Raw genomic sequence first — 26,620 nt, forward strand, 5'->3', positions numbered from 1 at the left:
GAGCTCATTCCAAGTTTTCCTGTATTTGGGTAGTGGAACATGAGTAACTTCTTTCCCCGAGCTGGAGGGCGTTGCCCTGGGCTCCTCATCCTGCAGTGTGTGTGTGTGTGTGTCACACTGTGCCTCTCAGTCCCTGCATGGTGCCCAGGGCAGCTCCTTTGTATGGCCTGACTGCACTGAAAACCATTATTGCCTTTGATGCAGCAATTCCAGCACAGGCGCTTTGGACTCTGTGGAATAACAAATAATAATAAAGAAAATAGTCTGGCAATAAATGCAAATCACACCCTATAGGCTTGCACTGAGTTTTTCATTAGGTAGTAGATATTACTTGCAAAATACTAACTTTCCCAGAACCTTAGAGAGTTTAGAGTTCTTTGTAAATGTGTAATTTCCCCTTTAAAATACAGTTTATTTCCCAGTACAAATTATTCATTTTTTCTGTAGTTAGGGTTGAAAGGCCTCATGATTTATCTGAGTCAGAAACGCCCTTAAAAAGAAAACATTAATTTAGTGAGATGAGCAAATTCGGGAAATTGAGGCAAAGATTCTGTTCTGCAGGTGAACCCAAAGATCCACAAAGCCTGCAGGGATATGGGCGTAGGGGATGTGTGACTTTTTAGGCAACTGCAGCTTGGAGAGCTTCAGTATTCCTCCTTCCTTTTTATGACATTTTGATTGTTATACTCTCCTGTTCTGCCAGAACTATTTCTGCCCACTTTCACTACCTCTCTCTCCTTTTGCAGACTTATACTGCCTTTGTAAGGCACTCACTGCCAGCTAATGCTGTTCTGAGCTTATGAAGTTATAATTTATTTTGAATATGTGTCTCTGTTATGTGCAAAACCAAGCTGGATGCTGTGATTCCTGTTTAATTTTTCTTTCTGACCTAGCAGTAATTCTCCTGATGATATAAACCAAATAAAGAATGGACTTTCTATGCCAATCTATTTGTCAGCCATATATAGGCAATATATTTGTCAAACTTCCAGAAGTGAACAGTGACATATTTCTGAATCTTGGTGTCTCCAAAATGTATGTAGATGTTTGCTTTGGTGATCTCTGACATTTTTGTTGTCAGCTAAGGGCTTTCATGTGTTGTTTATATTGGCTAGATCAACATTTGGCAAAAGAGGGTAAGAACAAAACTGGCTATAAAATGAGAAGCTTTTCTTTAGAGATGTCTTTTCCTAGACATAGGATTTGCAAAAATATTATTCACTGAAACTATTCAGAAGAAATAAGGAAAAACTGATTTAAAAGCCTTTATTTTCAGAATTTCAGAAATACATATTCTGATGAATTAAAAATAAAAAGTCCTTAAAAGTTTATCTGTTATTCAGTAGGGAAGTTCAAAGCTTACTTCACACATAGGTGTAGCTTTGTTTTCATTGAGACTTCAAGATGATGAGAGGCCTGGCATGTCATCTGAAAGTGGTGATGAAATATATCTGGCACTGAGAATTTCAGTGTGTTAAAGAGTGATGTTTTATAGCACTATGGCCCTAATTGGCTTGCATGTCATTATAGAAAATAAGGAGGTAACAGCAGCTTTAGGTTTTCTCCATGCCTGGGACTCAGAAGGAAACAGTGATGCAGGTTCAAGCACCTTTGGCTCTCCCTGGTGAGGCCAGAGGCTCTCACCCCTTTGGCTGCTCTGGTCTCACCCCGAGCACATCAATGTGGAGGGAGCTGGGGTCAGCCAACAGGGCTCAAGCCAACAGCGTTGTTGAAATGAGTGTTTGCCCCTAAAGACAAATGACCTCCATCTGGTAAAAGAAGAAAAGATACTGTGAGTCTACTGTAGTTCCTCTCTTGTGTTCCCCAGGAGCAGGGGTGCCCCATTTATCTGGCCAGGGCATTGCTCTGAAACAGGTTCCTGAGTTTGCCTGGCCTTTACTTATGTGCATTTGTCATTACTGTGAAATTTCATTTTGTTGAATGGTTTCACAGCCTTATAGGAAGAGACTCTCCGTTTACACCAATCAAATGCTATCTTTAAAACTAGTGGAAGTTTGTGAGTGAGCTGCAATGTAAAGTGCTTCTCTAAAGGAGATTTAGCAATTGCTGTTCAGCACCAAAGTCCAGACAAACAACAGAAAAATTATGATGCTTTAAACTTGGCCTCAGTCCAAAGTATCCCTGTTTTACAAACTGATCTTCTGTCATGTTATCGTCCCAGCAATAACATCAAAGCCCCACAGTGTGTTTGCACAGGGAATGAATTTGCAGAGCATTTGACCTTGACTTATGCACCCACAAATGGAGAAGTCATGTTTGTAAGAGCTCCCTTTCTTGTAGGGGTGGGGGTAGGTACCCAGTCCTTTAAATTCTACTCCAGCCAAGCTGTGATGCTTACCGGTGTGATTTTGTGATAAAATGTAGTGATTCCTCCACTACACACCTGAAGTTCTAGCTGTGAACCCAGCCTAACCACTAAAAATCGAGAGTCAAGCTTTCACTTAAGCATTCTGGAATATATTCCTTAAAAATAATAAAGTAATAGCCTTTCTTATTAATGACACTCTACTTATTGAGCACGCAAATTAAGCTTTTGCTTCCCACCACATCTAGAATATCTTTGTTCAGTTGCTGTTCTGCAATTTGAATAGCAATAAAGAAATTTATATTTGTATGGTCAGAGCAATAGAACTGGACACAGGAGGAGAAAAAATTTGAAATTTCAGTTTTAAGGCAGGATTTAATTACTAACCATTAAATTTAGCTTTTCTGTTAATCCTTCTCTTGCAAAACCTGCCTCTCTGAAGGGCAGAGATCCCTGCAGACCAACTGTGATAGTCTGATCCCCAGGTAATTCATGCCATTATCCACATGGATATATATATACAAATATAATAAATAATAGAGCAGGCAGCGTGTGTGAGAGGTGGGGAGGCTGGGACGAGGGGAAGATGCATTGTTAATGCTGCTGGTGAAAGAAGAGCGATCGTCAGGGCTGTGATTCCTGGCTGCCTCTGCTGCCTGGGAAATGCGTGTCAACACCACGCAGAGGCACAAGCTGCTGCTGCGGGAAGCAGGAGGAGGAGGAGGTGCCTCTCTTTATCCCTGCTCGGCGTGATGCTGGCGTCTCAGAGATGCCTTTGTCACAAACAGGAGTGCTCGCAAGGCGTTGTCTGCATTGCTTTCTCTTCCCCAGCCCAAACAACAACAACAACAACAACAGTAAATCCCACCTCTGCTATGTAGCAGCGAGATTGTTTGCTGGTTTCTTTTTTTTTCTTTTTTTTTTCTTTTTTTCTAAATTTTTAAAAATTTTTTACTGCTGTAAGATTTTAGGATGACCCAAGAATGTATTCACTGGATTTGAGGGGTTTGCTTCAAACCCAGCAGTTTGCAATATCCTGAGCTGACCCTGCTGAATGTATTACATCAGGTCAGAAACATTTTGTTGCAGGAGCACAGCAGCCTATTCCTTTCACAGAAATGGTTTAATCTACTGCTTGCTGTTAGCTTAATAACCTTTTCCTAGTTGAACTGTCCATTCTGCCAGTTTTGGTTTCTTTTCATAGAAAAAAAATGGATTTGGCCAAGAGCTGAGAGCTGAACATATAAGAGACCACTAAACAAGAAAACCTCCAGGTTTTATATAGGGCAACGCTATTTAAGTAAAAAAAAAAAACCCTGCATTTGATGAGCCAATTACACAGAGCAAACATTTAAAGGACAGAATACCAAATACTTGTTTGTAAACCTAAACCTTTATTAACAGCACTGTTACAGCTATAAAAGATCATGATCCAAGCCTCATAGTCTACCTGCACCCCTGCCTGAATTCTGGGCACTGCTGGCTGGGCTTTGTGAGTGTTGTAGGACTAATCCCTGTGGTTTCTTGATTATGAGCATGTGCAGAGCAGCCCAAGGTACAGCCGTGCATGCAGAGCGAGCGCACAGAGACGTGCCTCGCAATGCCATGTTTGTGCATGTGTTCCTACAACTGAGGAGGATACAGGGAGCCTGCCTGCCTTGCTGATTTATCTGATGTTTTCTTGTTTCTGTTTCAGCATTCAGGACAAGTCCTTCAACACGACAGCTTTAGCAGAGTAAGTGAACACTTTAAAGATGTCCTTATTTTTAAACAAGAATGATGAGTTTAGTTACCATACAGAGTATTTGTAAGTGGTATGTGAGGAGTCCCAAGCTATCATATATTTTGACTGAGTTTTCTGTAATCTAAATATATTATTGACTGTATGGGAAGGATTGCATAAAACAGCTGCTTTTAAATGCTCTGTGACTATTTAGCAGTGAAATACCTTTTTTGGGGCTAATATACGCTGGGTGCACATCACACATGTTTAAGTGAGTGATTTTCAGTGTCGGATAAACCTCCTGTCAAAATGTTGCTCATTTCTGGTACTGATGATCCTGTCAAACACAAGTATGTCTGTTTTCTAAGGGCACACAGTCTGTACTTACCACAAGCATTGTTAGGAAAAAAAAAATTCATTAGGAAATATTTTGAAAAATCCCTACACATTATTTAAATAGTCCAAGTACCAAAAACATCATTTCTTTGTTATCGATTCCATAAACTCCTTAGATGGCCTTTTGTATATATCAAAATCATAAGGATGTATATGTTGATTTTTCTTTTTTTTTTACAGAGACAACAGAACAAGGGAGGACATTAGAAAGTTAGAAAGCCAAACCCTCTAGGAACTATTGCAAATGAAATAGTCTTTGTCTTATTTCAGTCTAAACCACGTAAATATTGGTGTTCTGTGCATTTTTATTTTGCATGCTTTTGATTGTTTCAAAAGCTTTTGGGGAAGATTCTGCAGCAGTAAGGAGCCAAGCTGTTGTTCAGGAGGAAAATTATGTATAGATTTGTTTGTGTATTAGGTGAGTTTTACACTGCTAAAATGCTCATAATCTAAAACACCCCAGCTGGACAATGAGCTGTTTGCTGAGTGCTGCGGGGACAGGGGACATTCTGAAAGCAGGCCAAGTTGCAATCATCTGAGCCATCCCTAAGTGTTGTCATTACCTCTACAAGAAAAGTAATATTTCAAAGGAATCTGAAGAACTTTGCTCTCATATATTGCTTTTCTTGATTTGCTTATATTTCCTTTCCTTTATTTAATATTTAAATTTAGTCACACTTTTTGTGTGACTGGGGTAGATATGGAAAGATTGAACTGAAGCTAATAAATCATGGAGGGGTTTTTGTTTGCTTGTGTGCTTGTTTGTTTTTGTTTCCTGTGTTCCTGTTAGATAAGTGATGAATTGTGGCCTGTAAAATTATGAGTTGCTCCCCCTTTACAGAGAAATAGCCAGATTACAGATAATATATTTTTCTTTCTTTTTTTCTTCTCCCCTTTTCTCTGTCCCTAAGTACATCCACTGTTTCCTGTAGAGATTCCTTTGGAGCAGTTCCTAGGCCTGCCTCACCCCTGAGGCTTCTGAGACCTGAAGGTGATGGCTTTTCTCTGTGGGGCTTCATGTTAAACCCAGGAGGGTATAAAAGCTGCAAGTGTGGTGCCAGCCCTGCCCTTGGGGAGATGGAGAGGGATCTCCCTCACTTCGACTGCTGTTGGTTCTTGTTTGTGGGATTTCATGTTTAATCTTATATTTCCAAACAAAGGGGTAGAAAAATGCTTTTAGAAAACAAAGCAAGTGAACAGTGCTATCTGAAAAGCATTGTCTAATTGAACAAACTTGGTTTCCAGAGCTGCCTTCTCTAAGTCTCGTTTTTTGCCTTCTCCCTAAGAATCAAAAAGACCTGCTTTTGAGAGCTGCTGAGGATACACAATTCTTACAATTTTCAGGACTTATTGTTTGTGTTGACCATCTCTGAAAACAGATGAAAATAGATTTACTTTTATTTAGCAGAAGAAAGAGAGAGCTTACCGTGCAAATCTAGACATCCTCATATAACAATCTCTGTCTTTATTTATGACAAAGGCAAAGCCAGGGCTTCCTGAACGATATAAAGCCAGTGGTACAGCACTCTCAGGAACATTTCTCCAGACAAGGCGAGTGCCTGGAGGTGCGAAGCTCCCAGCAAGCCGTGCACACAGCCCGGTTTGGGAGCTGCTCTCGTGAGCATCTGAAAGGTCAAGTCAGCCAAAGGGAGCAGTTTTCACTCTGCTCTGAAATGGCTCCTGTGGAAAGGTGAAAATGGAAAAAAGTTAAAGAAGCTGGTCCCATTAACCCTGAGACCTTGGAAGAAACACAGAGGCATTACTATCCAGGCTCAGAGCAACACTCCATCCAGGCTGGGATCCCATCTCTGACCTGACTCTGGCCCATGCCATAAGAGATATCCATCAGTCAATAGCAGGATTGGGCACTGAGGAGAGACTATTCACATCACTGGTTTTGTTAAAAGACAGCTCCTACCCAATGTAAGCCTCAACCCATTTGGATTTCTGACCTGAAGCTGTTGTGGCATATTCTCTGGTGGTTTAGGACTGAGGAAGAGGCTGCTGCAGTTTTTTGGTTGGTGGGAAGTCTCTCTGCTACATGGCCACAAACTATCAAAAAAACTTATCAAACTCTCAAATATCACCCTATCTATTAAATGCAGCTAAAAGTAGACAACAAGATTTACAAGTTACTGGTGAGAGGAAAGGAAGGTGTGCATGTTTGTTTTGATATGTGCAGACACGTGGCATGAACACAGAAGGCTCATTTCTTTAAGAAATCGATGTAGAAACACTCTATGCTCTAATGATGGATATTTGCATTAAATAAAAAATTCATCTTTTTAAAGGTCCTGCTATATCCTAGCCTCAAGCACTGTCTTGTGTGAGTGAGCTCTCAGCCTCTTGGTAGTTATTTATTCTTGCACAGATAAAAATTTCTGTTGGAAAATTTCAAGTGTGTTGCTTCTGAACTTCCCCACGATCTTTTAAATTTCATGATGGTCATTGCATTCTCTGACTCATTACTGCTTATCTTTCCTATCTACTGCCATCCAGTTACTTAAATACATTTTGTCTCACTCACTTATGTCTTTTATAAGCTGTGTCTTGTTTTATGACTTCCATCCATTGCTGGATGCTGAGTTAGGACCTCTGCCTCTTGAGATCACCTCCTTACAGCCAGCTCAGATCCTCCAGTTAAAGAGAGTGCTCCTTAACTGGACTTGGCTTGGCTACTGGACTTCTGCTCAGGCATCCATTGTCCCTCCAGAGTGTTCCCCATTGCCAACACGGTCTTTCAGGACTGAAGGCAGCCAAGTGAGGTGACTGGTGAGAGGAGGGGGCAGCAAAACTGGTGGCAGAGCTGCTTCCTCCCACCTCCTCTCTCTGAGGCACACCCAGGAGGGAGAGTTTGTCCCTTCAGGGGATCCCTGGACTTTGCTGGCCGTGGCTTGACCCATGGTGCCCCTTTTCCTTCTCCTGTATCTGTGCTGGGAGCTCTGTCCATCCAGCTCTGACCTTGGCACTCTTATGAGGAGCTCATGATGCGTTTTCTTTCTGTTGTTTTGTCCCTCTGAAACATTCCTCCTGGTTCTACAGCTGGTTCCTTTCACACTGGGCTTCCTTATTCAAACTCCCAGTGTGTCCTGTGCCCAGCCCTTGCTGTTTCCCATGAGGTAGTCAGGAATTGGCCAGAGGGGAAGGTGTGACTGGCATCCAGAGGCAATCAGACTTCTACAGTGAACTTTCACATTTTGCACATCAAGTCCTGTCTTCCATCCATCATCCCACTTTGCCGTGTGGGGAAAGCTGCACTCACTGCAGGAATATCATGTGATTAGGGTGATCTGCCACTGTAGTTCTCTGCTCGAGTTGTGAGCAGCAAATGCTTTCATGCACATGCTGATGTATTCAGGAAGTGTAAACACTTGAGTGGCCCTTTAAATATTTTCTGCTGCAGTCTGACTTTTGATATAGACACCAGCAGAAGACTGGTGAGGAAGAGGAATCTTGCCATCAAACTGCAACACAGAGCTATGAATGTGTCACTTAACGTACTCTCTTCGAAGTGGGGCAGTTCTTCTCAAAATATAGTAAGTCAGGAAAAGTACAGGCTGCTTCCCCCATAATGAAGAGATTCCTCTGCCAGGAAACTTCAAGGAATTCAGGCCTCCTTAGTGTCTGTACCCTGTGAGTATGAACTGATGGTGAGGAGAGGGCTCTGACTTTACCCCAGCAATACCAAGCTCGGAGTCTGCGTATTTTAAGAGGGCATGCTTACGGATGGATGCTTATTTGAAGAAAGACTGCTCATGGGTTTTGCAGGTTAATTCATCCTGCAAAGTTCAGCCATGCAGCCACAGTGTCATGTTCACCTCTCAGTGGTTGAGGTTTAGCATATTTATCCAGACTCTAGGAAGCCTTAGGACAATTCTTTTGTTTGTAACTTAAAGGAAGTAATTGATTATAATTGTTTAGGCATCTTAAAAAATACTGCTAATTCACTTTTTAAGACTAACTCTCACTGCATAATTTAGTTGGGGATTCTTTTTCCTGCTGCACAAAGGGTGACTGGTCTATCATAGTTAATATTTTTGTGAGTTTGGGAGAAAAACATCCTTGGTTGTGTCTAATTATTTTTGAGGTTAATGTGAAGTATGCTATAAGCAATTAGAATACAGAAATTCTTGTAACTTTTCTGTGCTTTTTATTGTAACATCTGAATTCCTTCTAATTATTTTCACTTGTCTGAAAATGATATGCTAAGTTGTGCACATTTAACATCTCAAATCCTCTTTTTCCTCTGAGGTTTGGACTTTCATGGAACAGCTACGATATTAAATGACCCTAACTAAAGTGTGAGGAGAAGAAGAAATGTGTTTATAATTTGAGCTGCACTTTAATGTTATTAAAAGATAAGTTTCTGCAGCTGGCAGAAAATCAGTAATTATCTTCCATTCATTTTCAAGGTGTGACGGATATTCAGACTCTGTGCATGAAGATCAAGCAGGCAGTTCCAGTCCCAGGTACTCTCCTGTAAAGTTTTTCTGAAATCCTTGGCAGCAAATGAAGCTATGACTGCTTCTGTTAAACCATTAGAAAGAAACCTTTATTCTCAAGGGAATGCAGAATTTCTGGGGTATTACCTGCAAAAGCTGTTAGTATTTCTGGGAAATACATATTTATCTAGTGTACTTTTGTCTGAACAATATGAAGATTAATTACTGTTGCTATTGTGTAAGTAAATATATTATGGTCTCTAGTCTTAACTTCACATCATACTCCTGTCATTCAGATGCAGCTGTGGTGCTTACACACTGAATTTTACTGTACAGCAGCTGGTACAAAGCAGTAGTAAGCAGAGTTTTGTAATTGTGCAAGGAAATGCTCGTTGCTGTGTGTGTCTGGGAAAAAAAATCCTTCAAATTGCAATTTAACTGAAGTATTCTTGAGGCATGCCTCTCTCATGGCCATGTTAGTACATATTGATTGCTAGGGTATGCAATTTAAACTTTCAGGAGGATTTTAAAATCAGAGGATACCTTAAAATTAACAACACTTGTGCACATTCTTGGCGTGCCCGTGGGCTATAAAGCTGTAACTATAACAACTGCCTTGGAGTACACTTGCAGAAGGCATGGGCAGCAATGGTGTTCAACTCCACAGGCACCCTGCAAGCATCCATCTGGGTGCTGATGGGCTACAGATGGAAAGTGAGTTTGGCAGCTCAAAATCCTTAGGAGAAAACATTGAATTAGCAAGTTATGCTTTCTGGAAAAAAAAAAAGAAAATCTCAGGGGGATTTAATTCAATAGCCTTTGAGTCCCTCAGCTGTGAAAGTTTCACACCAGGAGAGAGGTCATCTACCAGCTAACCATTAGGATGCTACCAGCTGAAGCTAACATCTGAAATCCCATCTGAAAACCACGCTCCAGGCAGGGATTTTGGAGCAGCAATGCCGCTCAGCTCACGCTGCCAGCTCCTCAGGCAGCCTTGCCTTCTGCATTGCAGTACCTTTGTGGAGCCATGGAGATGCTACCAGTGGAAGGCACGAGACCAGGCTAAGGATGGAGTGACTGGATGTGGATGACACTAGCAAGGTCTCCTTGGACAGAGATTGCACATTGTAGTCTGGGTGGGGATTGAAAACATCTGTCCCAGATCCCAGATTAAGCATTCATGAGTGTCCGTTCAAGCCACCAGATGTGCTCTTACACAGGAGGAGGTTTCCCCAAACACACCTCTGGCTGTTCAGACCTTGCTTTGAGTGGCTTCCTCCTTCCCTTTGTGCGATGGACCTGAAAGGCAGAGACCATCAGAAGGGAAGTGTGTTGTTGAGAGGAATTATTCTGTGATGATATTTTTGTGAGATTATCGTTTACTGTGAATCATTGAATGGGGGAAGTCTTCTGCATGAAAAGGACAGTTTCAGATTTTATTTGGGGAATGTGAACTGTAGGTCTGAAGTCCAAGAGTGCCTCTAAAGCTAACATTTAAGTAGCTCCACAGTTGAGTGTGTAATAATGCTAATAGTAGTTTAGACCCATTACTGATGTGTAGAACACTAAACTTAGTAAAAGCAATATACCATTGCTAAGGACTTGTTGCTCTTTTTCCTTCATAATGTTTTGACAGGTGTCGGAAATCCTGCCTGATGCATTTCAATTTTATTTTCTTACAGAGATGATGATAACAAAGAAAATTACCCGTACAACTCTGCTGTCTTAGAGGAAAGGCAGCTGCCTTTGCAAGACACTCAGCAGCACAAGCAGCAGGTTGTAATTGACTGCAGTCTAAAGCCTGAAATGGGCAACTTAAAGCTGAGGAAACCTAAGCCCATTGCAAAGATAGAAAATGGAAAAAGTCATGAGGAAAGTCAGGTAAAGAATTGAATTTACCAGAGGTGGGCTTGTAGCACAATGTCTAAGCAACTTCTGAAATGCAAAGAGGGCTCCTTGGTAATTAATGGTGTGATTTGACATCTCACAATAACCTACCCTGATTCCAGGGACTTGCAGTCTGCAACCTTCCTGTAACAACAGTTTCTTTCAGCTAGGAAATTGCAGAGAGGGTTGTGCTGCAACTTATTTCAGAAGTGAGTGAAGGGCATAGTTGAAGACGTGCAAATATTTCTCCTTAGTTTTCCTGTGTTTCCCTGCACTAAATACAAAAACTAGTTAGCTGCAGCACTTGATTAGACAATTTCTGATTTGTTTATTTGATCAAGGATCTCTTATGCTGGTATTTTGGCTGCAAACAGAGAAATTCCATGGTTTTCCTTCATCTTAATTTCTGTTTTTCTCATATTTCAATAGTAAGTCCATACCCGTGCAGTAGTATACTGGTAGCAGTGCTACCCCCCACTAGGCTGAGCTGGGGGGAGCAGAACTGTAAACTTTGTAAAAGGTGTTAAGGAAGACAGGAAATGAGGAACTCTCTGCTGCTGTCTCTGCAGGTACATTTACTATGTTGATTCTAGAATTCTATGTCTCAGCAGCTGCTGAAAATGCCTCTGTTCTTCCCTGGTGCTTCCCAAGTCCTGTTGGATATGCAGTGTAAGGGGTAGAGCTCTGGTGCAGATTAAAGCCCTCAACTGAAAATATTCTCATATCCAAGACAGTTGATATTAATGTTGGTAGATTTGTTGGTCTGCAGTAGGCACAAGGCCTGACATCTGCAAATACAGATGTCTGTGTTTACATAAAATTGTGCATACACAAATACAGATGTCTGTATTTCCATCTCTTCTTTGCTGTATAACGTATATGGCTACTTTTTGTCTCTCCTCCCTTCTTGTTTGTGGATAGAAATTTGCAGAGCTCTTTCTGAAGTGCTTTAAACCTATAATAGGCTAGAAATTATTTTTGACCAAGTTTAGAATGGGATTTCACCATTTTAGACAGTATATCTTACCTTCTAAGTGAGGACTGTCCTTTTGAATCCCTGAAGGAAAATGAAAATCAAATGACAAATGGTATTATCACAGTCTCTTTCGGAATATCCATGTCAAACTCTTGCCCTAAGCTTCCTGCCTGTTCTTCTGGAGCTAATCCAGAAATAAAGCAGTAACTGGGTTTTTATTTTTGCGACTGTATTGTATTACTAGAAAATATTATTTAACCTGCAGGGAGATGAGGTGTCATGTTTATCAGCTGAACAGAAAAAATGATGGGGATTTTGCCCTGTGAAGAGAAAGTGGAGGCAGATCAGGAAGAAGCAGTAAATGGGGCAAGTCATCTGTTGCTTTTTCAGCCTCTTCCGAGCCCCCTGTGTGTGTCCTGCCTGTACCTCTCACCCAATGAAAGCCAACACAGCACAGATTTGCTGCTCTGTGGCATTTTACATGGCCCCAAGGGGTTAACTGGAAATGGCAAAATTCTTTAATGGGAAACTTTTTGTGTATATAATTAGACTGCCATAAAATACCAGTGTGACTTATGTGTGCAGTCTCTGGAAGGAAAAACAGTGCCAGGCAGATAATTTTCACATGACTCAAGGGCTTGAACTAGGAAAGACAGAAGTGATGAAACACTCTAACTGCATGAACCTTCCTTGGTGAAACCCCTTGCCACCAAGCCACTGGATGGGATAAGTGATGTACTCCCAAGCAGCTGACAAACAGCACTTTCTGAGCACATGCATTTATGAAAGAAAAGTGGGATGCACTGCACATCATGATAAAACTGTTCATCCTTCTTTTCCTGAGATTATTGACAGAGTGCTTTTTCAGCAGTCTCCTCACTTCCCCAGCCTGACTTCTCTGTGTCATCAGAAGGAGTGGCACCAGAGCAGTGACACAATCTCTGTTAAAGGTGTTGCTCTGATAAGCCAAGGAACTCTTTGCTATTTACTCTTATGTGTTATAAGCCAATGAGAGAATTGTCCCTTTCAAATTAGAAGAGGCTATTGGGAGATGAATAAATTTGCTGTGTACGTTTGAAGGATTAAAGTCTTTTTCGATGGGAACCATTTCTGTGTGCCTTTCTAGTTATGAGAATCCAAGGAGTTTCCATTGTAGAAAGGTCTCTGAGAGGGAATGGGCAGCTGTGATCAAGTAGAGGAAAGATATCCAGCTTGGGGATTTTGAGCTTCACAAGGCTCTCAGCTGAAGCGTGATTCCTGTGCCTCTGATATTTTTGGCATAAGTGTAGCCCTGTGGTCATGTGCCTTTGGTCTTCAAGAAGAAAAGGTTATTAGATTTACACTGATGATTAAAAAACCCAAGTGTAATAAAAGAGCAGCATCAGGTGACTTCACTTGACCACTTAGCAGATGATAAAATGTCACCAGAGTAAAGCTGTACTTTGCATGTTGCCTGCAGTTATTTCTCTGGGGGCAGGAGCTGGCTCTGGAGGCAGCTGTAACCTTTCCAAACAGAGTATGGGAAGAGAGGAGGCTGCTGGAATGCGACTGCAGTGCTGTACTCCAGCTACTTGGTTTCATCTTTCCCATGGTTCCATCTGCAATCTGCAACATTCATCTATAAGAAATCAAATTGATTAGGATTTATTTGACTTCAAGAGGTGAAGAAGCATATGCCCAGAACATACTCCAGGGAGTCAGTGTGAGAACAGATGGAGAGGAATAGAAAGTCTGCTTTCCTTGCCCAATTCTTTCTCCTGTCACTCACCTTTGGTGCACAGTCATGAGTATGGATTCTTGAGTGAGTCATTCTCAAATTCTCTATTGATATTGGGATATATTTACAAAAGGACACCAAACTTCCTGGCTAATAGGCAGAGACAGTAAAAGTTCCGTTTCAGTCTTATTATCAAGGTAAATGGCTATAAAAATGAAATGGTGGCTTGATGATCAATGCCTAAGATGAAAATGCTGAAAACTGCTGAGTTAAGTTTTGTATTTTGAGTAAAAATGAAGTACGCAAATTGCTTGAACGTCAAAGAACTTCCAATAATTTGACAATAAAATTGTGATTTTAAGTGCACAGTAATCAAAAAGCCAGAGCTGATGTTGACACATCAGCTGCAAAAACACATGAACACATCAGCTGTCTGCAAGTTTTGCTTCATTTTCTTGGTACACTCTGATTATGTTTATTATGATTCAACTTCCTTGTAAAAGTCACCCTCTTTAGTGAAAAAGAAGCAAAAACGCAGTAGAAGACAGGGCTCTGCTGGAGGTGCCTGTGACACATCAGGATTTCACTGCTCTTTAGAAACAGAGATTCCATCAAGGGTATTTACCTGGTGTTACTTGTTAGCACCCTAATGACATGATTTATGAGCAGCAACAAAGACATAAAAGAGAAAAAAACTACAGAAACAATCCAAAGCCCCCCAAGTCCTCAAACATCAAGCCTGCAACCAAGGGCGTATTGCCAGCACGTGCTCTTGTCCTCAGCTTTTCCCTTCATCCAGCTGAAAGCACCTGGAATTGCTGTGTTCTCTCTGCCCTGCAAGCTCCCATCTGAAGAGCCCTATCCAAACTTTTGATTTCCATGCATCCAACCAAGCTTTGAAACTGGAGCAAAGCCAGGTACATTGCTTTAGCAGGGAAGGGAGCTCTGTTGCTTTGCAGAGCACATTATATTTCGATTTTATTAGACTAAAATACTGAATTACAAAAGCTAATAAGAGGTAGGAAAAAAGTTTTCAAATATCTTAATTTATTTATTTTATTGCAATGCAAAGGAAATATTACAACCCATTTCATAGATAAGGAAATTAAGATGTGCTGAACACATCTTTTCACAGCCCTACAACTGGTTTTCAAAAGCTTGGAGTTAAATGGATACTTTTCTCATTCCTTTTCTTTTATTCCTTTTTTTTTTGGACTAAATTACCCTTTTTTATTTTATGTAGCAGATTGGGTGATGTGACTTTTTTCCCTTCACTGCCTTTCCCTCCTCCCAGAGTAATACTCTATTCATTAAGCTACACATAAGCTAGGGAAGGGAAAGAGGCAAATGGTTAAATTTTACATACCCTATTTAAGTGAACTGCACCTGCCTTTGTCAGGCAGATTTTTTTTCACGATGCTCAAGTAATAAAATCTTACTGACATGTGAGTAAATAATTTCAAATGCATTCTTTGTATAGAACCTCTTAGCTCTGAAGCTGACATCTGTTATTTAAGTAATAAACAGAAAAACTACAGTCTGCTTTGGTTTCAGAAACTGTTTTATGTGAAATAACATGCTACTTTGTTTAGAACCTTTTGTCTTCCGAGTTCTCCAGTTGTTTCCAGATTAATACCAAAAAAGAACTAAGATCCTCAACCAGCATCTGGTCTCAAGGAGCATTTTTTTCCTGAAGCAAAATATTTAGCTAAGGTTGGATTGGTACTGACAGGGCACATTCAGCTTTTCTTTTTTTTCCTCTTTGTGCAGGAGCTGGAGTGTGCATTGCCAGGCGTCTCAGAATGGCAGGGGAAGGCTGGATCCTCACCTAATAACTATGCACAGAATGTGGCTTTGAAATGCCAGGAAGCAGTTGTGAGATTCCAACCAAGGTAAGACTTGGGATAACACAGCACATTTCACTTCTGATTAACTGTAGGAAAGGCTAATTATTTTGCTGTCTTCTGCATAAAATATTCAGACTCCTGGCTCTTGTTGGCAGTGTATTCTATATTTATGCATCTAGGACTCTTTGGAGAAAGCAAAAGGGATAAAGATAAGAATGCAAATTTCATCATTCTTTAAACCCCTTACATCTGAAGCAGAAAGAACATCCTTAGTTTAGAAACTTCAGTTCCTCTGGGCCAAGTTTCAAAAATACTTCTCTGCTTCTTTTCTTTTACCCCCAGTGCTGAATTGCCTCTCTTTCTCTGAGCCACATTCTCCGAGAAATAGGAAAGGGAACATTCACACCTGATTATAGCAAGGGTATCCATTTATGCACAGTTTAGACTCTGGGTGCTGTGGCAGCTGTACTTGTTCTGGAGCTGGAGGGGCACTGCGTGTTCAGGTCTGGCATTAACCAAGTCTTGATGGCAGGTAACTCAGCTGGTGATGAAGTTACTCAGCTCTGTTTCTACTTTCATCCATCATGGCCATGTAAAAGGCTAAAAATGGGGTTTCAAATCACTCAACTGACAAGTGAAGGTGTGTCCTAGGGATAAGATTTAGTCCTTACTAAATCTGGAGGCACTGCTTCACACATTTCCAATGTTCAAGTGCTGGTTTGGCTCTGCTTTTCTGTGCACAGAGTTCTTGTCAGGCGAGCCAGGTCTCTGCTCTTTGTCTTGATGTGCAGAAGAGCCTTGGTGCTCTGTGGCAGCCTCTGGCTCTCTTTGGAGGGTCTCAGGAGCAGCAGCCCATCCCAGCGATGCTCAGTGGCTCAGGGCACAGCTGGTTGGCAGCTAGAGCTCACTGGCTCAAGGTTTATTTGCAGTCAGGAGCAGGACAGCAGTGACAGCTGCCATCCAATGGCACTTTGGTGCTTTATGTGACATGAACTGGTTGCCTTCTCCACAGCTTTTAGGAGGCAACATTGTAAAAGACCTTAATTTGTGCACTCCAAGAAAGGGTTAGCAGAATGAAAAAGCATTTAATTACCTTGGACAACAAAGTGCTTTTGCCCTCCAATGCAAATTGAAGTGCAATTGAAACGCTGCATCTCAGGAAGTGTTTCTAATTAGGAAGCCTGCCTTCTCTTTTTTCTGTCATTCCTTATGCAAGGAAAGAATCCCAGGGACTTCTTGTAAAGAGGAGCTTACTGAGTGTGGTATCAGACAGTCAGACCTAACCAGTGGCTCTGCTGGTGGGATGTTTGTGTATGGTTAATTTTAAAAGGAATGTGATGAAAGACACGCGGACTTTAGAGATAGGAACCAGACTGAAGTGTGCATAAATAAAAAACAACTGCAGCAAAGTTCCCCTGTCCACTTCAACAATTTGGCCTTTTTAGTCTGCCTGGTATTAAACCATTTTCCAATATGCTATTTATGCTTGTTTAACACCACAGTAGCTATTTAGAAAGCCTCCTATCCACAAGGGCTAAATCTGTTAAATAATGATCCTGGATTTACCATTCTAAGATAATTTAATCAACGAACAACTTTTTTTTTTTTTTTTTTTTAAATCATGAACAACTTTTCAGTACAGTTTCCATTAAGCAGAAAAATCTAGGATATTCTAACAAGGGATGCTCATAAACAAATGTGTGACAGAGAAGAACAAACCAAGCCATGTAAGAGCAACAATCCACAGAATTATGACTTAGAAGTGTGTATTGTTTGAGAGGGTACTTTCATTTTATGGTAACCACTGAAACAATAAAGGAAAAGTTTTGTGGGATTTGAGGGAAATGGAAAAGTAGACTTGAAGAGATTTGCAGCCAGAAGAATAAGGGAATAGTGTCTTGTTTTTGACTAAGCAGTACCTGACCTGTGGAGCAAGGATTTCAATCTCAAGAGGTGTTTATCATGTATGATTTATGAACATCAGCATCAATTTAGTAGATGAAACACCATCTGTATGGAAGGGAATCTTTAAACTTCTTTTCCAGAATATGAATTTCTAATACTATTGCCAGTGATTACACTGGATACTGCTCCAGTCATTGTGTGTAGCTCGGTTGGGATATGAGTGCAATATAATCTGTACCTTGATAGAAAGTTATAAGCCGGTCCTGGGAACAAATAAAGGAATTGCCTTTTTTTTTTTTTTAACAGAGACTAGAAAAGCCAGCATGAAACAATACACATGATTACAAACAGCTGCTCCTGTCACTTGCCTTCTCAAAGGCAATCAGCAAAACTGGAGTGGGCTGCAGGCTGTGTGCAGTTACCTGAGCAGAGCCTGGTGCTTTTGTCAGATGCCTGCTACAGAGAGAGGAGGCTGAAACAAAGCTCTCCGTGGCAGTGGGGAGGTCAATGCTTCAGCGAAGGCTGCGTGCCAAGTCAGTGTGGAATTCAGAACTACAGTTTCGGGTGAAGTTTTCTGCCAAAGAAAAATTCCTGAAAGTTCCCCCGCTTTCACCATTTCCCAAATAAATTGGGAATGAATGGTTTCATTTAACAGGTCTTAGCAGGTCCCAGGACTGGTCCTTATTCTGTGATTCTAGAACTATTTTTGGAAGAGGCTGTAGGGTGGCGGTTGCTGTCAGACCTATGATTGTTCTGCAGGAGAAGTGGAAATGCTGGATCGTGGGGTCAGCCAGAGCCTCCCGAGGCTTCTGTGCTTCCCTGAGGGGAGGCCAAGATCCAGCAAGGCAAGTGCATTTTGAAAGTGCAGTTCAGGTGGGAACTCTTGTGGTTTCCAGGCTTTCTGCTGAACAGCTACAACTCAGAGATGAGTGGGAGGCAGCAGGGAATCTGCAGAAGTGCTGATGTCCCTGTGCAGACCTGCATGGCCAATGCAGAGCCTGAGAGGCTGCATTTCTTCACCTGCACAGGCAGCCAGGTGAGCAGGGAGAAAGTTGGGAAATGGCTGACTGGTTCCTAAGAACAGTTTCTTCAGAGATGTTGGTATTAAAGTACTGCTGTTTATGGTTTCAGTGATACTTCTTGTACCAAGGCATGGAAAAGTCTCTGAGCAAGCTTTTGAGTTGCATTGTGATTAAAGAAAAAAAAAGCAAAAGGTGGGATGGGGAGAGGATAGAGGAGGAAGATAAGAACAGCTCTTGCTGCAGCCCCAGTAAGGACAATTCCTGCTAAGTATGAAGCTGCTGGTAGTAAGAATAACAGGTGCTGGCTGGGTTACATAAGGGCTGGGACTAATGAGACAGGCACTGCTACACTGGCTCTCTGAGTTCCTATTCCAGCACTCAGGGACTGCCCTTGGGCCCTTCAAGGTGGATTTTTCTTTTGTTGCAGGTGTGCACTTCATGTTCACCCCAAAGTCTTTTGCAGTTCTGCATTGCTTTCTGAGGAGTCATAGGTGTGCTTTTGAAGCATCCACCTGTAGCCCCATGTTGAGGTGTTTGGATTTCATAATGGTTTTTTGCCATCTGGGAAGGTTCCAGAAAGGAGCCTTTTGTTTTCCAGGTGCTGAGATATGCTGTTGTGTGTTCTGCCATCCTGTGAACTCGTCTGCTGTAACTCTGGACAGGCTGAGTCAGTCCCCTGACAGGGACCTGAGACTTCCATTCATGAGCTGTTAGCTTCCAGGTCACCCTCATGGTGGGAAGGGTGGAATTGGCTCCTGGATTGGATACAGGGGAGGAATATTGGGCCAGGATAGACTGAAGGTGACTTTGGAAAAGGAGTTTCATCCCACAGAATACTGAGAGGTTGATGGGCAAGACTTACCCTGGCATCACCAATGCCAATACCTGTGGCATTGTGGTGTGTAAACCCATAAATAGCCTGGGGATGGGGTTTTTGTGATCATAGTTGGACTGGAGTGAGATTTGCAAGTTACAAAATGTAATACTCTTTTCTGAGTTTCACAGAGGAAATGTGGTGGGGATTTGCTTAGGTTATCTTCAAACATTTCCCCCAGCTTTTAAAATTTTGTGGTTTTATTTGAATTTTATGCAGGTTTAAAAGTGATGTTGTGCATAATTCAAAAATTCACATGTCCTGGTCTGTTTTTTAAACAGCACAGTGCTCATGCAAATTTATCTCCCACTTGAAGTCTGGTAAGAGCTCTGTTATGATAATTAGAATTTAGATTTTTGTTGTTGTTGTTGTTGTTATATCCACAAGCTTCAAATATACATGTTACTTATAACATCTTTGCCATCTCTGTCATGGAGAAAAGGATAATTTTGCCAAAGCCAGAATCTATAAAGGAGGGTGAGAGACGTGTATTTGAGTAGTAGCCACAGAGAAAATTTAATTTTCATTATTTTACAGGATGTAAATTATACAAAATAAGGGTGCCTGCAATTATTCAAAATTTCAGCTAAGGCCTGAAATAATTTTAATGTACTCAGCACAGATGGAAAATTAGGGCTTGTTCCTACTGCTTTTGAAGTTAATGGATATTTTGTGATTGACTTTTAATGAGAGTAGGATCCAAACCGTTGTTATTAAATTGTAAGCCCTGTGTTGCCTGGTGACAATCAGAAAACCTGCATTTGCATAGCAGAGCAATTAATCTTGGTGAAAATGAAAAAGCACACTCCAAAACTCTGTGTAGAGTAAGATCAGCTCGGCACCCATGAAACTGAAAATGTAAATGCTCATCACACCAAAATAATTACTCACCTTAATGATTTCAGTATCTCCAGAATCCAAAGAATGCATAAATAAGAGCATCTTACTCTAGTATTTCTAGTGTAAAAGCAACAGTAAAAGGAAAGATTAAAGGCATCCTACAGCAGCTGGCAAGAACACTAACCTGAATGAGAGAGGTGGTAACCTTCATGGCTGCTGTAAACCTTTTACCTTTTACTCTCCAGAGTGCAAGACTCGTGAGTGATACAGCTGTGAATTATGTAGAACATTGTGCAGTTCCTGTACAAAGTGCTGCTAGCCTTTACTGTTTGGTGGGGGGGTTTTTTGTTTGGTTGGTTGTTTTTGCTTTTTTTTTGTCTCTATTTTATTAAGGAGAATTCCCATTTGCTGTTATGCACCCTGAAAGGAGTCATCCAAATGAATACCAGAAGTGTACAAATCTGACATGTGTTGTTTTAATCCTTTCCTTCGTGTCTAGCTCTACTTCAATGCAATAAATCACCCTAAATATTTTTTCTGCATTAGTAAATTAGTTCTTCAGCTGTTTGTAGCCTTGCAGCTGCTTCTTTATGTGTTATTAACTCAAACTACAAATATTTCGCTCTTTGCTATTAAATTAGTCCTTTTGCTGTTCTCATGGCTCATTTCTGTTCCTATGGGAATTGCACATCTTGTATCCTGTTTGGAGCCAAGTGGCTCACCCTGGTGTAGCTATCTAATGTGTCTGGTTAGGTAAGAGAAGTGGCATAGCCATCATTTCAGTTTTTAAACGCCTCACAAATCCAGGAAGAGCTACAACAAACACCTCTGCATCTCTCTGTTCTGGTTTTGAAGTCTCTAGAGGCCTTTACAGCTACTTTTTTTTGCTGGGATGACTCTGAGCTTAGAAAACTATGAATTATTTCATGCAAAGGAATCTGGGTATTGTGTTGGATTTGATCACATCTCTGAGTGAGTCTCCAGGGGCCAGCAGATATCACCACATTTTCAGCACTGACAAATCTCTTTCTCTGAGACAGCTGCAGTTTTCTTACTTCCCCTGAGTTGAGAGTCAGCTTGTGCTACACCCATGTCAGGCTCTGAAATCACAATGTGAAAAGCCTCAGCTTGTTTTGGGGATGAACAGAGTGGTGATGGGCAGCTACTGGGGTTGCTTGCTCAGTCTGTGGGAAGCTGTTTCCAGACTTCAGTTTCATTGCTTGGTGTAGTGAATTAGCACCTGACCCTGATGCTGGGAGCTGTGTGGGCCACATCTGTCTGGGTGGGGCACAGTCAGGGGAAAGAGACTTGCCCCTCACTAGTCCAGGGCCTTCCTTTCCTCTTCCCACGGGGAGAAGCAGCAATACACTGAGAGAAAACCAAAGGTGTGGACATCTCTGATGGCAGCCAAGTGACACTCACTAGAGAATGTGGACATCTCTCCTAAAGGGTTTCCAAGCACCTGGGGCCTTTTTGAAATTTGCAAAAGCAGAAGGATGAAGATTGAAATGCCATCAAATTTAAATATGGAAAGATTTCTTCTTTATGGCTGTGATATGGGAAAACTCTTGTTCCTAATTTAAAGCATATGGGACAAATTGTGCTTAGGTTCAAGCATGTGTTTAAGCTTTTTCTTGGCTTTAACCCTGTTAGCTCACCAAGACACATTATACATCTGTAGAACTTTTTGACACAACAGAGTGAGCCCAGATATTAATGTCATAGTTTCCAGGACTTCATTAACAGTTTAAATTCAATATTTAGGATTCCATTAAAATCACTGTTGTTTTGAATGGGTTTAAAAAGAGAGATGTTACTTTCATAGAAATGCTATTTTTGAAATAAAACAACTTAAAATTATTCTGTAATTTATAAATTATATAGTCATATGATGAAAAGCTTGAGATATTTGCAGATATGCAATCTATTGAATGATCTTTTAAAATTTGTTTTGTAGAATAGATCAGAACACAAGCATTTCACCAGAAGAAGCGACTGATCAATTAAACAACTTAAATGCGGTAAGTGTAACCAAAAGTTGAAATACTATGAAATAATTTTTGAGTAGATTTTTTTGGTTTTGTTTTGTTTGTTTGTTTTTTGTTTTTTTTTTTTTTTTTTTTTAATTTTAAGGTCTTGGAATAATGTAATTGCTTGATAATCCTAAATTAGCTTTTTAATGAATCATTGTAGTCATGTCTTTGGAGAAAAGCTTAAAAGTGTGATATGAGACTGCTAAAATAATTTAAAAGCTAGAAACAAGAGATTTTAAAAAATTTTAAGCCAACTTTACACTCAGAAAAGAATCAAACACTCAATATTGACTGAGTGAAGTGACATCTTTCAAGAATGTTTGCCTTTTTCCTCGTATTACAGCTCAAAATGGTTCATCTGTTAAATATGTTTTCTTTAAAAATAAGGAGTATTCAAGCTTGCTATATCCAGCATAAATAAACTATGAACAGTGCGTGGAGTCTAAAACGTGCTCTGGTTGTAAGATGGAAGGAGGGGAGAGCTGAAGAGGGGGAGCCAGGAAAGCCAAATAACACTGGTAACACTTGAAACAAGCTGCTTTCACAGGGGTTATGCCAGGAGCACAGTGTGAGTGAAGCACAAAAAGCTGTTCCTGTGATCATGCCGAACAATGGATGAGCCTGGGCGAGGTCCTCACAGTCAGCAATATCCTGGGAGGGTAAAGCCGAGCTTTGCAGTTGTGCAAAGCGGGAAACCCTGTAAAGCATCTCCCCACACCTGGGGACTCTGCACCCAGCGCGGGGTCTACTCACACTGCAAGGACAGTGGAGGACATGGGACTCACACAGGGAAAAGCTGGGTTTTTTGTGTAGGCCAGGACAACACAACAGAGGCCTTGGGAGAAGAGAGCTGGGTGAAGAGAAGCCCATTCCTGAAAAACTCTGGAAAAGAAAGCTTTGTTTTCCATAATGAGTCAGAGAAAGTCTGTGTCTATTAATAGATGCCTGACTTCCATTAGGGGAAGACAAAGATGTATCCTTTTAAAGGAATTCAGACCTAATCTTCTCCTTGCAGTGAATTGTTTCCTCTGCATTTTGTGTCACTTGTGCAGCTCACTGTAGAAAATCTCAATGCTGACAAGCAGGGCGCATTCACTGACCAATACAAGGGAGTACACTCAGCCTCTGTCGAGCCACCTCAGGCCCTGGGAGAAACCATGAAGTTATTGTTTCTTTGAGAAACCCCAATGCAAATGTTCACTGAAGCTTCCGCTTGAAGGATTCAATTTAAAAATCCTTGTAAAGGATTCCTTACAGGCTAAAAAAAAAAATTGTAATAAATAAATCAGTGTAAAATATAAAAACCAGTGATTAGATTAGAAATTAGAAATTAACAAATTGTTAATAACCAATAAGGAATGAGCAAGGGTTACAACCTGGTGGTTTCTTTTGCAAAACATAGATTTTTTTTGTGTGTGTCATGTCTATTGCTAACCTGTGGCATAAGAAAATAAATTCTTTCTGGAATAGAGAAAATGGTGTCTCTCTTCACTGCTCACCCATGGCATCATGCAGACCCAGGGCATATCTTGTTCTATCTTATTGTTGCTTGTTTGTTCCCCATAAAGGAAGTTCAGAATTGAAAATGTCATATGCCTCAAGGCACAAATATTGCCTTAATGGATACTGCAGAGATTTATTTATGTTCGCATAAAATGTGCCTATCTTATTTTAACCTGAACTCTCAGATTAAAAAGCTGTTCTGGTGTGACATATAAAAGCATTTGTTTCCTTAGAGTAAAAAATGGAACAGGTTGAAATTTGCTCAGTTTCTTTCCAATACGAATCACTTCAAAGGCTATTAAATGCTGAAAGCTTGGATTATTCTCCTCCTCTGCCCCAGCCGATTTAACAAATCCAGTAAATCCATCAATAAACTGGGTATAATAGAATAGCTGCCTTCCTGTCTGGGAGGCACAGGAGCAGGCCCAAGGGCAGGGTGCAGGCATCCTTTTCATTCAGGAACGCTGTGTGTGGGTCAGGGTGATAGCAGTTTATGCAGAAAGCACCAAGCCTGGGCTTTGCTCCTCATCCCTGCAGTCAGCTTCCTGACTGAGCCTGGGCAGAGCTCATGGCTGGGGCACACCTGGGTCCTTTCCCTCAGTTCTTAAATTTATCAAACCTTTGGATGTCCACAAGAATGAAACAAAAGATGCTGATAATAGTAATGCTTTATCAGGGAAAGAAATTCTTTCTAAGGGCAAGGGCTGTCATTTGTCACATTGTCTCCTGTCAGGCTATGGCCTCCTGGCCATGCTGATCCTGCTGTGCATGGCCCCATGCCATGTCAGGGTACTGCCTCTCGGTGCCACTGCATTTTGGTGATGAACTGGGAGAATTTGTTCTTTCTGTGTCCCACTCTCCAGAGGGATTTAACAGTGTGTGGCATTCATCTCTACATGTAAGAGATTATCTGTCATCTCAGTAATTCCTTGCCCTAAGGCCTCCCCTCTTCATTTTCAATAATCACTGGTTGGAAGGAGTGATGGTCAGTGAGCCCAGGCTTAGTTGTTTGTAGGGAAGGTGTCTCTACTACATGCTGAGCTTCCTCTGGGAGTGGCAGACCGTTCCTTTTGTACTCTGCTTTCTCCAGCAGACAAGGGTATGACACTTTAGAGACTGTGTTTTCTTAAAGTATTATAAAAAATAACAAATGGGTGAGAAGGACCACGCTGTTTCTCTTCCTGTCTTTCTCCAGCTTCCTATAAGTATCTTCATTTTACCATTATTTGTAATGATGTACAATCCTTTTTTTCTAGTGGAATTGGCTTAGCTCAAGATTGGGTTAGCACCAAATCTGAAGAATTCGAACTGATATCTTAGCTGATACAAAAGGCTATCGCTTAAATTATTTCAGTTATACTGGATTTCCATGTAGAGGTTTTCTCAAATTGATAATGGTGCCCACCATGGCCTAACTTTTCCCTCTGTGTGTTTCAGCTGTTTGCACTGGCTTCTAACATGTTTAGCAACTTCCTTTGACCAGCCGTGAGCAAAGATGGCCCAGGCAAGTCCCAGGGACAGGTCTGGCCATGGGAGAGTTGGGAGCAGCGTGTGCACAGGCTGATTCTCTCCCAGAGCAGATGTGCTGGCCTTTGTGCTTGGCCTTTGCTCTAAGCTGTGTCTCCTGCCATGTTTCCTGTAAATTTGTGGTGATTTTTCCTGGATAGTGCAGTGTGGCAGTGCCATAACACTGCTGTGGTTTAGGAGTAAAATGGGGTTCATTCTCTCCCTGGCAGCATCAAGACAATCAAAGCTACTTAGTGTTTTTCTCAAATCCCTGTCAAGGGCACACTCATGAAAATAGGTAAGGTATTTCTAGTATTATTATTATATGATTTCTATTTTTAAGTGTTTTGGCAGTGGCTAGAAATTTGCCATCTACCCTCCTTCCCCAGATGAGTGAAAAATATAATTTAGAGCAACCGAATATAAACCAGCTGGTGAATTACAGCACTGCTGAAGTATGATGTTTAATAATGTAGTCTGTGACAATGCTTTTACACTGAACTTCCTATAAATCTTAAGGAATAGTGATGCAAAGTGAATGTATTTTCTTGAAATGGGATTTTTCTTTTCAAATGCTTGAAGTAACACTCCATGAAGGTTAAATCCTTTTGTCAGACATTCACTTATGTTTTCCTTATTGGCACATTCTTATGGTTTGTCATCTGTGCTCTCTCTAATTTTCATCAGCTGTTCTCCTGGTAAGGTCCAGTCTGGGATCAGAGTCCTCACTCATTTGTAACTGGTATGGTCATCTTTTACTAGATGACATCAATGAATGTAAAATTCAGCCTGTCTGTGATAATTCCACAGCCACTTCCTTTGGGTTTAGTTGGGATGAGAGACAATGGGAAATGAGGGCTTCCCAAAACAGTGCCATATGTAAGATGCAAGTCTTTCCTTGAGAAGAAAACGCACTGCCACCTGAAAGCTTTTAGGGGCGAGAAGGTTTCCTTAATTTTCCTGATATCTAGGAAAGGAATGAAAGGATAAAGGCAGAAAGTCTTCCCCACTCTTCTCAAACAACCTAGTTTCTTTTTTTTTCTTCTTTTTTAACCTGAAGTTATCTTTGGGTTTACAAAAGAGGTGCCTTACAACAAAAATAATGCAAAAATTTATTACACTACTCACTACGTAGGTGATATATTGCCACACATAGGAAATCAGGCCAATAAATCAATTCAATTTTCATAAAATTGATTAATTCCAATCAAGAAATTGGTTTCAGGTATTTGACAGAGTAGAGAAAGCAGTTTTCATGGTATAAATTTGAGGAATTTTTTTCATTGCAACTCAGATTATTTTCTTCAGAAAATGCCCCTCATAAATATGCATCACTTGAGCAACTTAATGTTATACATACATTCTGTATGTGCCAGCTGTGTGGTTATTAAGACTGCCTTGTGTGGTTTTATTTTATATTTTAAGCTCTATTTCCCTTGAGATGGGGGAGCTGAATGTGCAGGGTGTGGGGAGTGACTCATTTTGCCCAGTCAGATGGTGATTAGGGCTTTCACAGCATTTCCATCACAGCGAGATGCTTGTGTGCAGCTCGGTACCGCATGCAGCATTAAAAATTCAAATCAGAGCTGGACCACGCATGGTACAGAGGCTGGAAAGTGATGT

The 26,620-nt window shown here is 41.0% G+C and overlaps 1 protein-coding gene across 6 annotated transcripts in view; it reads left to right on the forward strand.

Annotated features, from left to right (window-relative positions):
• The window catches only part of FAM13C (family with sequence similarity 13 member C), a 117,262-nt gene that overhangs the window by 67,004 nt on the left and 23,638 nt on the right, over positions 1-26,620 (forward strand). For 5 of the 6 annotated variants that reach the window (XM_014882351.2, XM_088168810.1, XM_088168808.1 and 2 more), the window contains 5 exons: positions 4,023-4,061; positions 8,858-8,914; positions 10,570-10,768; positions 15,238-15,359; positions 21,913-21,976. In XM_014882351.2, the coding sequence (XP_014737837.2) occupies positions 4,023-4,061; positions 8,858-8,914; positions 10,570-10,768; positions 15,238-15,359; positions 21,913-21,976 (481 nt within the window). Of the gene's footprint in view, positions 1-3,889; positions 4,062-8,857; positions 8,915-10,569; positions 10,769-15,237; positions 15,360-21,912; positions 21,977-26,620 lie in introns of those variants that run through there. The other variant, XM_088168811.1, reaches the window with a different exon arrangement.

This window comes from Sturnus vulgaris, chromosome 8 (genome assembly GCF_052056855.1).
Source record: "Sturnus vulgaris isolate bStuVul1 chromosome 8, bStuVul1.hap1, whole genome shotgun sequence".
NCBI classification, from domain to species: Eukaryota; Metazoa; Chordata; class Aves; order Passeriformes; family Sturnidae; genus Sturnus; species Sturnus vulgaris.